General features: G+C 38.2%; 1 protein-coding gene across 1 annotated transcript in view; it reads left to right on the forward strand.

Annotated features, from left to right (window-relative positions):
* LOC113037934 (nesprin-2-like) overlaps positions 1-12,907 on the forward strand; it is an 80,308-nt gene that overhangs the window by 9,889 nt on the left and 57,512 nt on the right. Inside the window, 18 exon segments of the mRNA XM_026195247.1 lie at positions 60-152; positions 1,251-1,441; positions 1,535-1,734; positions 5,026-5,126; positions 5,527-5,640; positions 5,735-5,872; positions 6,698-6,862; positions 6,941-7,041; positions 7,269-7,437; positions 8,199-8,295; positions 8,405-8,592; positions 8,800-8,970; positions 9,867-9,998; positions 10,128-10,229; positions 10,437-10,613; positions 10,695-10,853; positions 10,941-12,221; positions 12,323-12,457. Coding sequence (XP_026051032.1) covers positions 60-152; positions 1,251-1,441; positions 1,535-1,734; positions 5,026-5,126; positions 5,527-5,640; positions 5,735-5,872; positions 6,698-6,862; positions 6,941-7,041; positions 7,269-7,437; positions 8,199-8,295; positions 8,405-8,592; positions 8,800-8,970; positions 9,867-9,998; positions 10,128-10,229; positions 10,437-10,613; positions 10,695-10,853; positions 10,941-12,221; positions 12,323-12,457 — 3,714 coding nt within the window.

The raw sequence follows: 12,907 nt of genomic DNA on the forward strand, positions 1-12,907 counted from the left end.
CTGTTAGGATATTAACATTTATATACAAATGCCATAAACAACTGTTTACGTTCTCTCAGATCAAGCTGGTGAACATAAACATCCCAGACATCATAGAGGGGAAACCTTCCATCATTCTGGGCTTGATATGGACCATCATTCTGCACTGTCATGTGAGTATGGCCCTGTTTACACTAGTGCGTTTTCATTTTAAAAAGCAGAACTTTTGATACGGTTATGCCTGTTGTTTACACTACTCAGCCATTTTCCACGTTCGAAAACAGAGGCTTTTGAAAATGCTGCTGACCCCGTTTTAGTTTGAAAACTTTAGGGTTGCATTTCAGCGTAAACGGACCAAAACTGAGACTTTCAAAAAACGATGGCGTGGCTGGCCACGTGATCTCTGCGTATCCTTGATGACCATGTAACCATATCATGTCTCTGTCGATTGTGTCGCTGTATTTGTTTTGACATGTACATTTTCGGCCGCCTTGTAATCATTAGTTATTTTGAGTAACAATTCCACCTCATCATCTGTCCACACAAAGATGTCCTTGCTTTTCCTCGTCATCAAGCTCATTGATGAACATGCCAGTGACTAGCAACCAACTTCTTGTATACACTTTTACGTGCAAGCCCAGTGTGCATGAATGGTAATGTGACATGCGTTTTCGGTTATGTAGTGTAGACGGAGACGGTTTCTGAAATGCCAGTGTAAACGCTGATAGTTTTAATTCTAAAATGCTGTTTTAAAACGAAAACGCACTAGTGTAAATGGAGCCTATAACAGATTAAGACACCATGGGCCAGTTGTATAAACTTGGCCTCTATGTTGCCTTAAGAACTAGTCTGACAAACTGAGTTTTTTTTTTTTTTTTTGTCGTTGTCTACTTCAAGACCTTTAGCCTTTTAGCTGAGAGTGGGCCTGTACTTTTTGAGATGTGAGACTCTTTTATTTCTTCCAGAAGAGAAAGGAATATCAAAATAACAATGCACACAGAAGGCGTATAGTATTACAGAAGATTATTTCATGTCAGAGAATGTTGAATGAGTTCAGTGGTTTAGCCATATAAGTTTACAGAATGAAAAAAGATATGCTAAAATGTATGCCGTTATTACTTTTCAAAAGTTTGGGGTCAGATTGAATGTTTGATTTGATTTGATTGATTTATATATATATATATATATATATATATATATATATATATATATATATATATATATATATATATATATATATATATATATATATATACACCTCATTACAACAGATAGAGGAGCTGGCCAGCAGTCTCTCTTATGGATCCCGTTCATCCTCCCTGGACTCTCTGTCCAGTCTGGACTCTGTTCCTGGATCTCCAAGCAGTAGTCCTGTTCCTCGAGGAACATCACCGCTCCACAATCGCTTCCGTCTGTCTGCTAAGAAGACTTTGCTGCTGTGGGTTCGGGAACAGTGCCAGAAGTGAGCTAATCTATTAAATGTTTAGTCAAACGGTTTAGTCTGTTTAATTTCCACACCAGCTGTTCCTCTAAAATGATTGTTTTCTTTCTCTAGAGCTGGTTGCTCAGCCAGTGTGAGGGACTTTAAGTCCAGCTGGAGGAGTGGTGAGGTGTTTCTGGCCATCCTCTGCTCCCTTAGACCTGATCTGGTGGACCTCTCTCAAGTCCAGACCAGCAGCCACCGGGAAAACCTGGAGAGGGCATTTCACCTCGCTGAGAAGGAGCTTGGAATTCCCAGACTGCTCGAGCCAGAAGGTAAAAGCTATTAGCAGCATTATCCATTATCCGTTATTTATTCATAGCGTTAATTTTTAACAAAGAAGTGTAAACGGTTAACTCTACGACAGTGGTTCTTAACTAGTTGGGCCCAAGCAAACATCCAAGGCAGAGGTGTCAAGTAACGAAGTACAAATACTTCGTTACTGTACTTAAGTAGAAATTTGGGGTATCTATACTTTACTTGAGTAATTATTTTTCAGCCGACTTTTTACTTCTACTCCTTACATTTTCAGGCAAGTATCTGTACTTTCTACTCCTTACATTTTAAAAATAGCTTGGTTACTGCTTGTCATCATTCAAAAAAAGTAGTATAAACATATACCATTCCGACACCCTATTGGTCTGTACGCGATCCATCGCACCTGCACGTGACACAAATCACATCACAGTCCAGCCAGGACATAGACAGTTTTGGGTTCGTTTATCAAAAAATATATTTCTTAAAAGTAGGGTTGGGTATGGAACCGGTATCCGATCAACTCAGAGTCAGTCCGCTTAAATTTCACATGAAAGCAGCGTCAGACCGGTCTCCTCCCGTCTTTCAGCGCGCTCTTCAATCCGCAGAGGCGCAGACCGCGAACGGAGCAGCGCATGCGCACTTAAACAAACAGAGGACACAAGGTGTGTGTTTATCGATAGATTGTTAGAATATCCATATCTGTGCAGTTCTTTGTCATAAATACAGTTTGCAAAAGGTCACGAGATAGCAGTCGGTTTCTCATCTGTAAAGTTTTCGCTCATCACACCACAGCCGTTTCCTCCAGCGAAAATCTAGCCCTTAACACATATGAACGAACACATACTTTAATTACACTTACTTAAATATACTTAATTTAATCATACGTACTTTATACATACACTACTGTGCAAAAGTCTTAGACACGTTAGTATTTTCACTTAAAAGAATGGTGTTCGGACAGTTATTTATATATTTTGCTGTAGTGTGTCAGTAGAAAATATCAGTTTACATTTCCAAACATTAATTTTGCCGTTGTCAGACTGCTTGTGCATTCAAAATCGCACTAGATTATTATTAAAATTAATGGCAAACTGATATTTCCTACTGACACACTACAGCAAAAGATATAAATAACTGGCTTAAAACCCTTTTTGGGGAGAAAATACTAATTTTTCCATAAGACTTTTGCACAGTACTGTATTTTAAAAACGACATTGTTGCTATAAAAGAATGACCATACAGTAATTCACAGAACTGATTTAAGACAGTGACAGACAGCACTCATGTTAACTTTTATATCAGAGTGAGTGACAGAGATACAGTAGAAACATTATGTGTGGTTCTGTATTAAATAATGACCCAGATTGTGAAATACATTTATTAGCCTTAGATTAAGGGAAGCACAACTTGCACAACAAGCTATGGATTTATTTTAAATATTTGTAATGTTCTTTAAAGTTATCCATAGTTTTTTTGTGGTTCTTTTTTTTAAAGTATCGGTTCAGGCACCGTTTAGGAGCCGGTACCGTTTTAAAAGTATTGAAAAGGCACTGGACCCTACTTAAAAGTTATTATTTCTCACTGGCTCATTTACCAAATGAGTGCTTTTTCTTCGTCCTCCACAAATTAAGCTACTGTAGGTAGTTCGGTAGTGAGACGTTTTAATAAATTAGCGTTTTCGATTGACGATGCGATTGACAATGTTGTGATAAGAAGGCTATACCAACTTTGTAACTCGTTACCCCCTGAACACTGGACATAGCAGACGTATGTACCAAATACAAGAAGCTATCAATCAAGAAAGTATCAGGATTATGATTTCTTTTTCAGTTTTAGTTTTTGATTAATCACTTGGATTAATCATTAATTTTGACAGCACTATCATGTTTACTGTAAATAGACAACCATACAAGTGTAATTGTTACTAAGCCTGCACCAATGTTCTTGTCCATTGCCCTCACAGATTCCTGCAGCTAAGCTTGGATGTACATTTACATTCCATTAAAGGCTATTGATGACATGCCTCTGAAGTTTGACTTTTTGCACCATAACAATACTTATTGGCAACTAGTCATCATATCTCTAGTCCTTTAATGTATTTGCATTGTACTAAAGTGCGTTCATTTTAAATGGGCATATATGCGGCTGAGGAAGACCTGAAGGTCGAAATGTTGCTTGATTAAATTCCTCTGGAGCAGTAGTTTTCAGTGTTCAGACTTCACTTCTTTATTTGTCTATATCATTTAGTTGTCTTGCACCTGTGTCCTAATTGGATGTTTGGGATGTGCACACCATTTTTGTATTAACAGGAAGCCTAGTGCATCCCAAATTTTTCAACATAAACATTTTAATATAACATTATAGTCATTATGGCCTATGGCCTTTAGAAAAATGTTTTTTGAGGAGGTGGGGTAGTGTACAATAGGCCCCTGTGGTGCGGCCTAAGCTTTTGTTCTTAATGGCATTTTTTTCCCCTTACATTACTTTTACTTTTATACTTTAAGTAGTTTTTTAAACCAGTACTTTTACACTTTTACTTGAGTAAAAAGCTTGAGTTGATACTTCAACTTCTACAAAAGTCTTTTTAAACCCTAGTATCTATACTTCTACTTGAGTAATGAATGCCAGTACTTTTGACACCACTGATCCAAGGTGGCCTTAAGATGATTTAATATTTAAAATACAGTTACAAAACAAGATCTTTCTTATCTTATTCATTTACGTCCTCAATAGTTGTCTTGGAAAATCTGGATATATAAGTTTGCGAATTTTGAAAATGTGATTTCTAGAAAAGATGTCACCTATGGAAAAGCCATGTAAATGAATACATTTGTAAAACTACAGGCATTTTTATGATGTATTTATATATTTTTTTCCTGCTAGCTAAAATATGTATATTTTTCAAAGTAAATTATGAACAACTGGAAAAGTTTTGGGGCCTACAAAGATTTTTGTGGAAATGTTAATAATAATAGTAATCTAATAGTAGGTTGAAAAAAATATATAAATAATCAATGCAAAGTAAATACTAAATAAAAGATATTTACCAAATAATAATAATATGATATGATAAATGAGTAATTATAATGACACCATAAAAGGCCATTTAAATATTTTTATATAATACTTTTATATTCAGTTTCCCTACAATATAAACACGTCTCTATACATGAAAATATGCAAGAGCCTTTATATTTCACTAATGAGTTCCTTTACAAAGGGATAACATTTTGAGTGTAGTGTACAGTGCAATGTCTTTTTCAAGGTTATTGAAGGTTTATGTACATTTAAATTCTCTTTCCTCTCAGACATTGATGTCACTAACCCTGATGAGAAGTCTATCATGACATACATTGCTCAGTTCCTGCAGTACTCCAATGATCTGCCCATAGCTGATGATGATTTTGAGGTAAGACCATCTCCAGCTGAACCCATCTAGATCTCTGCTTTTGTTTCTCTGCCTTTTTAATTCATTCGTTTCTCTTTCTAACCCCCGTTCCCTCATATGGCCCTTCAACTTTGCTTTCTCCTACTCTCTGTCGCTCCCTCCTGGCTGGATGCAGCTTCAAACGCCGCTCTTTCCCACAAGCCTTTCTCCTGTCAACCTCCCTACATACTTCACTCCTGCTGTGCTGACCTCACCAATCCACAAGGTACAGACGTCACAGAGCGCTTGTGAATTCCTCCACAGTTTTCCTCTGGCAAAATATCATTCCTCTCCTCTACATCAGCCTCTACATGTTTCAACATTTTTTCTGATTTAACAATCGATCTCGAATTTGGTTCTATGTTTCCTGCCCTGCCCTTAGGCTTCACCCAGTCAGAAAGCCAGAGAGATGAAATGCTGGCTAGAGCGAGCCTATCAGGAGTTACTGGAGGCGTGGAATTCCACAGAGGGGAAGGGATATGCAGAGAGGTATCAGGTATGCTGAATGTAAAATGGTAAATTATCAACGCCTAACATGGAACATGCATCTTATGACAAGCCCTGAATGTATGTCTATGTTTTTATCCAAGGCATTTCAGAACTTTGTGGGGACTTATTATGACCAACGACGTCCAGTTATTCCACTTCTCAGTGCAATGAGACGCTGCACTAAACCAAGTGAGGAGCAGATGGCACTGAGAAAAGCATGGGACACCATGGAGGAGAGGGTGAATTCTGCTTATTAAATATGTCACCAAATACTGATTGAAATTAGGCAGTTCTTATAGTCTTGGGAATGGACTGGAAATTCCAAACAAATTACACCAATTAGGGATGCATGATAAATATTGTCCAATATTTAATGCGCATCTTGTCTGTAAAGCCAGTTCTAATTTCACATGGAGCAGCATTAACTATCAGATTATATTTACAAGATGCGCATTCAATATCTGATGATATTTATCGTGCATCCCTAACAGCAATATCGTTTTTAACCTGTCATAGAAAAACTTTATATCAGGATAATTTCTTTTTTTTTTTTTTTTTTTTTTTTTAACATAACGAACCAAGAAACAACCTTATAGCACTAATAGATCCAACTATTATTTGCTTTAAAAGCCATAAATATAAATAAACTTAACAATCTAAATAAATAATTCACCTATACTTAAAAAAATAATCATAATTATTCACCTACACCTAAAATCAATCAAAACATTCACCTAAAAATGTTTTTTCAACTCTAAATAAGTTAAATAAACATAACCTACAGTAGTCTAGCTTCCTAATAAACCTGACATTGAGTACTACCAATATTTTTTATCTCTGAAGATTCGGGTATCAGGTATGTTGAATATAGTCATAAATAAATAATGCTCATGTTGCTCCATTGTAAGTCATTTCAGATAAAAGCATCCGCATAAATGCATATTTAATTCAAATAAAGATTGAAATGCAAAATTCTGTAATATGTAATTAAATTATACATATATTTCACATACTGGACTAACCAAAAACATTTATGTATTATTTTGTACACTACTTCTCCCCAGTTGCAAGAGTATAGCACAGAGCTTGATGTTGGTTTGCCAGCCCCTCTGAACACACTGGGCCGGTGGCTACAGCAAATGGAGGATGTGCTATCTGAAGACAGCGGGAACGCTGAAGATCACGCACTTGCTTCCAGAGACGCCAGACACAAGCATGACCAACTGAAGGTCAGTGTGCAGAAACGTATTATCATGCTTTTAATGTGTATTTTTGAATTATGTGCATATCTTTGTTTGTTTCTTTAGGTCTTGCTTGAGGACTTAAGCCAGCACTTGAACACCCTTCATCACTACCAGATCACAGATGATGAAGTGCCAGTCGAGAAGCTGGAGGAGATCAAGAGACGGTTGGAAAAACAAAATCTATTCAGTGCTTCCTGCTGAAAAGACCAGCATCTGTAGTGTTTAGAACATCAGATGCTGGTATGTCCATTAGAAATCTGAAGTAGTAACAAGACAGACCAGTTTTCTGTTCAAAGATGGTCTTTTCAGCAGGGCCATCCTTCAGTTCTCTTAATGTTGTCATCTTCAAGAATCCAGGCTCTTTGCTAATGTTCCTCATTCTCCTTGATAGTTTCACCAATGCCAGAGTGACAGCCAAGTACCACGGCATCAAGCTACAATACAGAGAGCAGATGCACCATGTTTATGACCTGCTGGGACATCTGAAGTCTAAGCTGAGCTTGTGGAGAGGGCCTTACGGCTCCCAGGAGTCTGTTCAGTCTCTGCTACAAGATTGGCACGTATGTGGCCCTATTGATCAGTCATTGCCAGTTTGCCATTGCCATTTTTTTAGAAGCTCGGTTTTGATTTAAGTAAAATAAAGTCTGTGGTAAACATTACTTCAAGACTTTCACAGTTTGTTCTTCAACATAAATTGCATGCAGTCGACTCTAAAAGTGTATTTTGAAAATGTTTAATAACTGCAACTGCATTAGATCTTGTTTGCCTTTTTAACAGTTTGTTGACAATTTCTGCATTTAGTAAGACATAAAGTAGTGAAGCCATGTCTAAACAGGCTTCGAACAATAAAGCATTGCACAGAAGAAATACTTTTGTTGGCCAAACCTGAAATGAACATCACACTGGTTCCCTTGACAGAAAGCCATTAGGATTTTTCCGTTGGCTTTTGGATTATTGCAGAACATAAACTCATTCTTACAAATTTGTAAGTCTTAACACATTCTGTTCACCATGATAATCTTTACAAATGAACAAAATTTTTGCTAATTGAGACTTAAATACAGTACAATACCTAGGAGAAAAAAAAGCTGCAACTTTATTTTTTAAAGATTAATTAAAAAAAAAATAGATTTAATTGGCTAATTTAAAAAATGAATTTAAAATATACAAAATGTTAAGTATGTGTTAGAATAGTTTGCAAGGGCAGACGTATAAACACAACACGTCTATAAAAGTGGACTGTTGAGTAGTTTAATGTCTCTGACAACCTAAAAACATAAAAGGTTAAATTAATTGTAAACCATGCTTATTTGCCATTTAGGACACTGTTGACAAGCAAGGTCTGGTGTGGAAGTTGAAGGAAGCACTTAATAAGCTGAAGGACACAGCAGTCAGCTATACCAGCAAAGCAGCTCTGGGTAAACCTATATTGTTGGCAGTTCTGTTTCTACTTTGGTTTTTATGAAAGTTAGTACTTTTCCTGTAACTTTTATCTGATTTACCCTTTCTCCTTTGTTTGTTTTCCAGCCGACGACTCACCTGTGGTTAACAGGCTGGTAAAAGAGGCCGATAGTGAGACGGGAGTCAGTGCAGAAGCTGCAGAAGCAGTAAGATCCACCATGGAACGTGTTCTGGCTGCATGGGAGTCCTACAAAGACTGCCTGTGTCTATTACAGGTCTGGCTGGGCCAGGAGAAACAGTCAGAGGCTCAAGAGGTGCTCTTAAGTGTTCGCCATTAAAACACACAACACAAATTATACAGTCACCCAAAAAGTGTTTAAGCACCTAAGTATGAATGTCATTTAGTTATCTTTGTCGATATCTGTGGTAAGTTCAAGTGATGAGGTGAGGGCATGATGTTTGTATGCGGTTGCTTTTTTTCAGAGGTTCATTTGTCAATTGTCTTGTGATCTCTTTCACAGCACAGGCATTTTTCCTCCAGCCTGAATGAGTGGAGATTGCGTCAAGCCCAGCTGAACGAGGTGGGAAACTTTCTCATTGATATGAGTGACGCCTCCACCAGCCACTCTCTGACCGAAGAGCTCCGCAAACTTAACATGCAGTGGGCTGACTTCATAAAAAGGACCAAGTTTGTGAGTTTGTAGAGATAGAACACTAGTTTTCAGCAGGGTCCAAAATGAACACTTACCAAATGCCAAATTGCAGTTAAAATCTTGGTCTTTTTTGAAGAAATGAAGAAACTGCACCTTATTGCTATAAATTTTAATTATAATCTGAGTGATAAAAAAAAAATAAAGAGAGAAAACCACAAGCAACGTCTCATAATTAGAATTTTGGTAAACATTTTCAATGGAAATTGTTCAATCTGTCTATCTAGGATGCCCTTTTATAAAACTGACACGTATAATGTCACACATAATATTATTCACATTACACCACCAATCGCAGTATATAATTTGAGTATGAGAATAAAATATGTTTGTATTGGCAACAGAAAATGTGATGCAGGTGTTTCTCACAAAATATTAAAAAAGGAAAAAGCTAAATATATCCCATTGTTAAAGACCGAAATAATGCAAAATAAAGTTTCCTAGCTGGTAAGAAATATTTATGGCTGGTGCATTTGCTTAGTTCATTCGCAAGTAGGTGTGGCAAAAAGTTTATTTTGGATCCTGTTTTTTTTTTTGTCAATTTGAACTTGTTCTACTGGATTTAATAAAGAGTTTTGTCTTTAAAATGTCAAGACCCAGCCTTTTTCGATTTTGTCTGCAAGTTGCATAACTTGTTGGTGGATCTTTGCTACTATTTTTCACTTTCTTTGAGTAATACACTGTGTAGTCCATTGTGTTTCAAACCACAGAAGCATTCTATTTCTACATATTTGCTTACTGTTCATCAAAGCATGTGATTGATCTTGTTTGTCTATTAACATTCTACACCCTTGAAAAGATTGTGATTGTTGGAAAAAAAAAAGATAATCTTGTTTAACAATAAAGTGCTCATTCTGTTGTAAATGGCATGTTTTCAGGCAGTGGCCCCTCAGCCCATATCTGCAGTCCCAGGTGTCCAAGCTTCCCTGATGCAGGAAGCCAGCTGGGTGCTCAAAGAGACAGTTGTGGTGTTATCTGGACCTCTACGTATTTACAGAAAGAAACTCCAGGTATACTGATCTTTCTGGCCTAGCTGTAGTACTTCACACTCGTTGTATTGTTATACTAGATGCTTTTTCATTGTTTTATATGTCTTTCTTAATGTGTTTTTTTTTATGCTTGTATTTTTTTTTACTCAGGGCATAACCAAGAAGATGTCTGAGTTCAAGCTGAACTCTTTGTCCCCATCTCCAGACTGCAAAGATGAAACTCTTCAGAAATTCATACAAACTCTTCCGGAGGTCAGGCAAAATTTAGGTTTAACCTATAGAAACTGTAAATGTAAGGTGAAATAATTACTCCAGATAATTTCATAGAAGCGTGACATGTGGTTTGGAAAAAAAAAACCCTAACCCCGCGCTGTCTATCAATGCTCTAAACACTCGGTTTCTCTAATGAGAATAATTTAACTTGGAAGTGAACTATTCTGTGGACATGTTTCTTGGCAGACACTTGAGACTTTGACGCGGGTGGATCAGGTGTGTGAGAGACTCCAGAAAGCCGCATCTCTGCTCGAGGGCAGGCTGGCTGAGCTTGAAAACTGGAGCAATGAAGCCCAAGAGGTCTGCCACCACCTAAAAGAAAGGCAGCACAGGGGCCACCAGGGCCCACATCCCAGGGCTAAAGTAAGCACAATTAACAAAGAGTTCATTTGGTTGATTAAAACAGTGCTTTCACATTGTTGTCTCTTATAATTCCCATTGCAGGCACTGATCTCCAGAGGTCTACAGTTGGAAGGACAGGTGGTGACAGAAGGTGAGGACCTGCAGGTGCTGGTGACATCGGTGCAAAAGAATTCCTCCCTTCCTTACCTCAACACAATGGCAATACAAGACCAACTGAAACGGACTGTCTCACACTGTCAGGTGAATTTCATTGCAGGCCAGTATCAGTTAAGGGATGCTCGAAACCATGATGTTGTAACTTCTCACACCCTTCTCTATGTTCGTCAGGAGGTTACTGAGATGCTCAGTTCTCATGGAATGAAGCGTGAAGGACAGCCTGTCGGACTGCAGCCTGCTTCCAAGGTTTTTGTGCAGGCACATTGTCAGCCTGAATCCCAAACTAGAATCATTCAGCACCATCAGGATCAGACATTCTTCCAAATCAGCAAATGTTCTCTAGAGAGTCCAGTAGAACATCAAAACCAAGAACTCCATTCTTCTCAGCTGCAGCCACAATTGGAAACCACCAGTGGCATACAGCCCCAGTTTCTCCCCCAGATTCATGAAAAATCTCCAAAAGCCCAAAGCAAAACTGTATGCCAAATACAGTATGCAGAGCTCAAACAGCCTTTGATGACTTCTGTTGTTAGCAGGAACGTTCAGTTGAAACCCCAAACTGAGGTTCAACTGATCTCTGTAGACTCAAGTCTAACCAATCGCTTTGGACAATCAGACCTTCAAGCTGCCTTAGTAAACTCAAGCCAAAACAGTGGCTTTGGACCTTTACAGGTTATCTCTGTAGACCCAAACCAATCCAGTGACTTTGGGCCATCAGAGCAACAGGTTGTTTCTGCCAACTCAAGCCAAACCAGTGGTTTTAGACCATTAGACTCTTTCCAGATTATATCTGTAGACTCAGGCGAAACCCGAGGCTTTGGACCATCAGACCTTCAGGTTATCTCTTTGGACTCAAGCCAAAGCAGTGGCATTGAACATTCAAACCCTCTACAGTCTTTCTCTTCAACTGTGTCGAGCTCAAGCATGTTGCTTACATCGGTTAATATGACTCAACTAAGAATGCCAGTCACGCAGCACCTTGATTCACCATCAAATTGGCAACCACAAACCTCCTTGGTTACCCCACACCAAAGACAAAAGGTTCTGGTCAAAAGTCACAGTTTTCCAAAACCCTATGAGCCATCACAAACTCTCCCTGTTACCACGCTTGCATCCTCCCCAAGTACTTTGCATACACCGGTAACAGTAACTCAACAAAGATCTCCAGTCGAACAGAACCTTGGTTCTCCACCGAAAAGGCAACCTCAGACCTCTGTGACAACCCAACACCAAAGACAAAGGGTTCTATCCAAGAGTCGCAGCTTTCCACAGCCATCAGAGGCTCCAGGTGTTCCCCATGTCCCAATACAGAATGAGGTGTATGCCAGAGCTCAGGCTTTGGCCAGGAGCAGACTGGATAAAGCAAAACAACACCTGGATGAACACATACGGGATGTCATCACAGTGATCAGCACCAGAGACAGATCTAAAAAACAAGCCAAGAAAAAACAGGTATGGCCGTTTCAGTCCAATAATTATTCAATCAAAAAATGGTTTATCAAAACACATACACAGAAGCTGTTAATGACTGCTAATTTCGTTTTGTTTTATAGTCCGTGTCACGTCTTCTCAGGCCTTTAGTGTTAGAGGTGTTTCTAGAAGCTGTGAAGGGAATGGGTGATTTCTGCTCCGATGCCCAGCTCAGAGACATGGACCTCCTCTCTCAGTCAGTCAGAGCCCAATGGGAGGTAAGAAAGAGGTCATGGTCCTGCTAGCTGAGCATTAGTGTGTGCTACTCTGAAGAGTAGTAAACACAAACCAAAACTGAATTGTTGTGATAGGTTTAGGCAGGGTTTGCAAATTACTCACATTTTCCTGCCATTTATGTTTTCCTGATAAGTTTTAAAGGCACATTCAATATTTCTTTATTTAGGAATAACAACCCACACCTATACATTAAAACATGTTGGCATGTATGGTCTGTTTGGACATGGTTATTATTATTAAATTAATGCATGAATGTGTTTTATTTAAAAATGCATGCACGTATGGCTATGTGTACTGAAATGTGATACAGTGCATGTATCTAACGATAATACATATAGAACAAAATTCAAAACAGAGCAAAACAGTTTAAAGATATCAAATTGATCTCTATAATACATAAAAAAACAGAGAAATGGATGAATTTTGAATTT

The sequence above is a fragment of the Carassius auratus genome, chromosome 20, assembly GCF_003368295.1.
Source record: "Carassius auratus strain Wakin chromosome 20, ASM336829v1, whole genome shotgun sequence".
NCBI classification, from domain to species: Eukaryota; Metazoa; Chordata; class Actinopteri; order Cypriniformes; family Cyprinidae; genus Carassius; species Carassius auratus.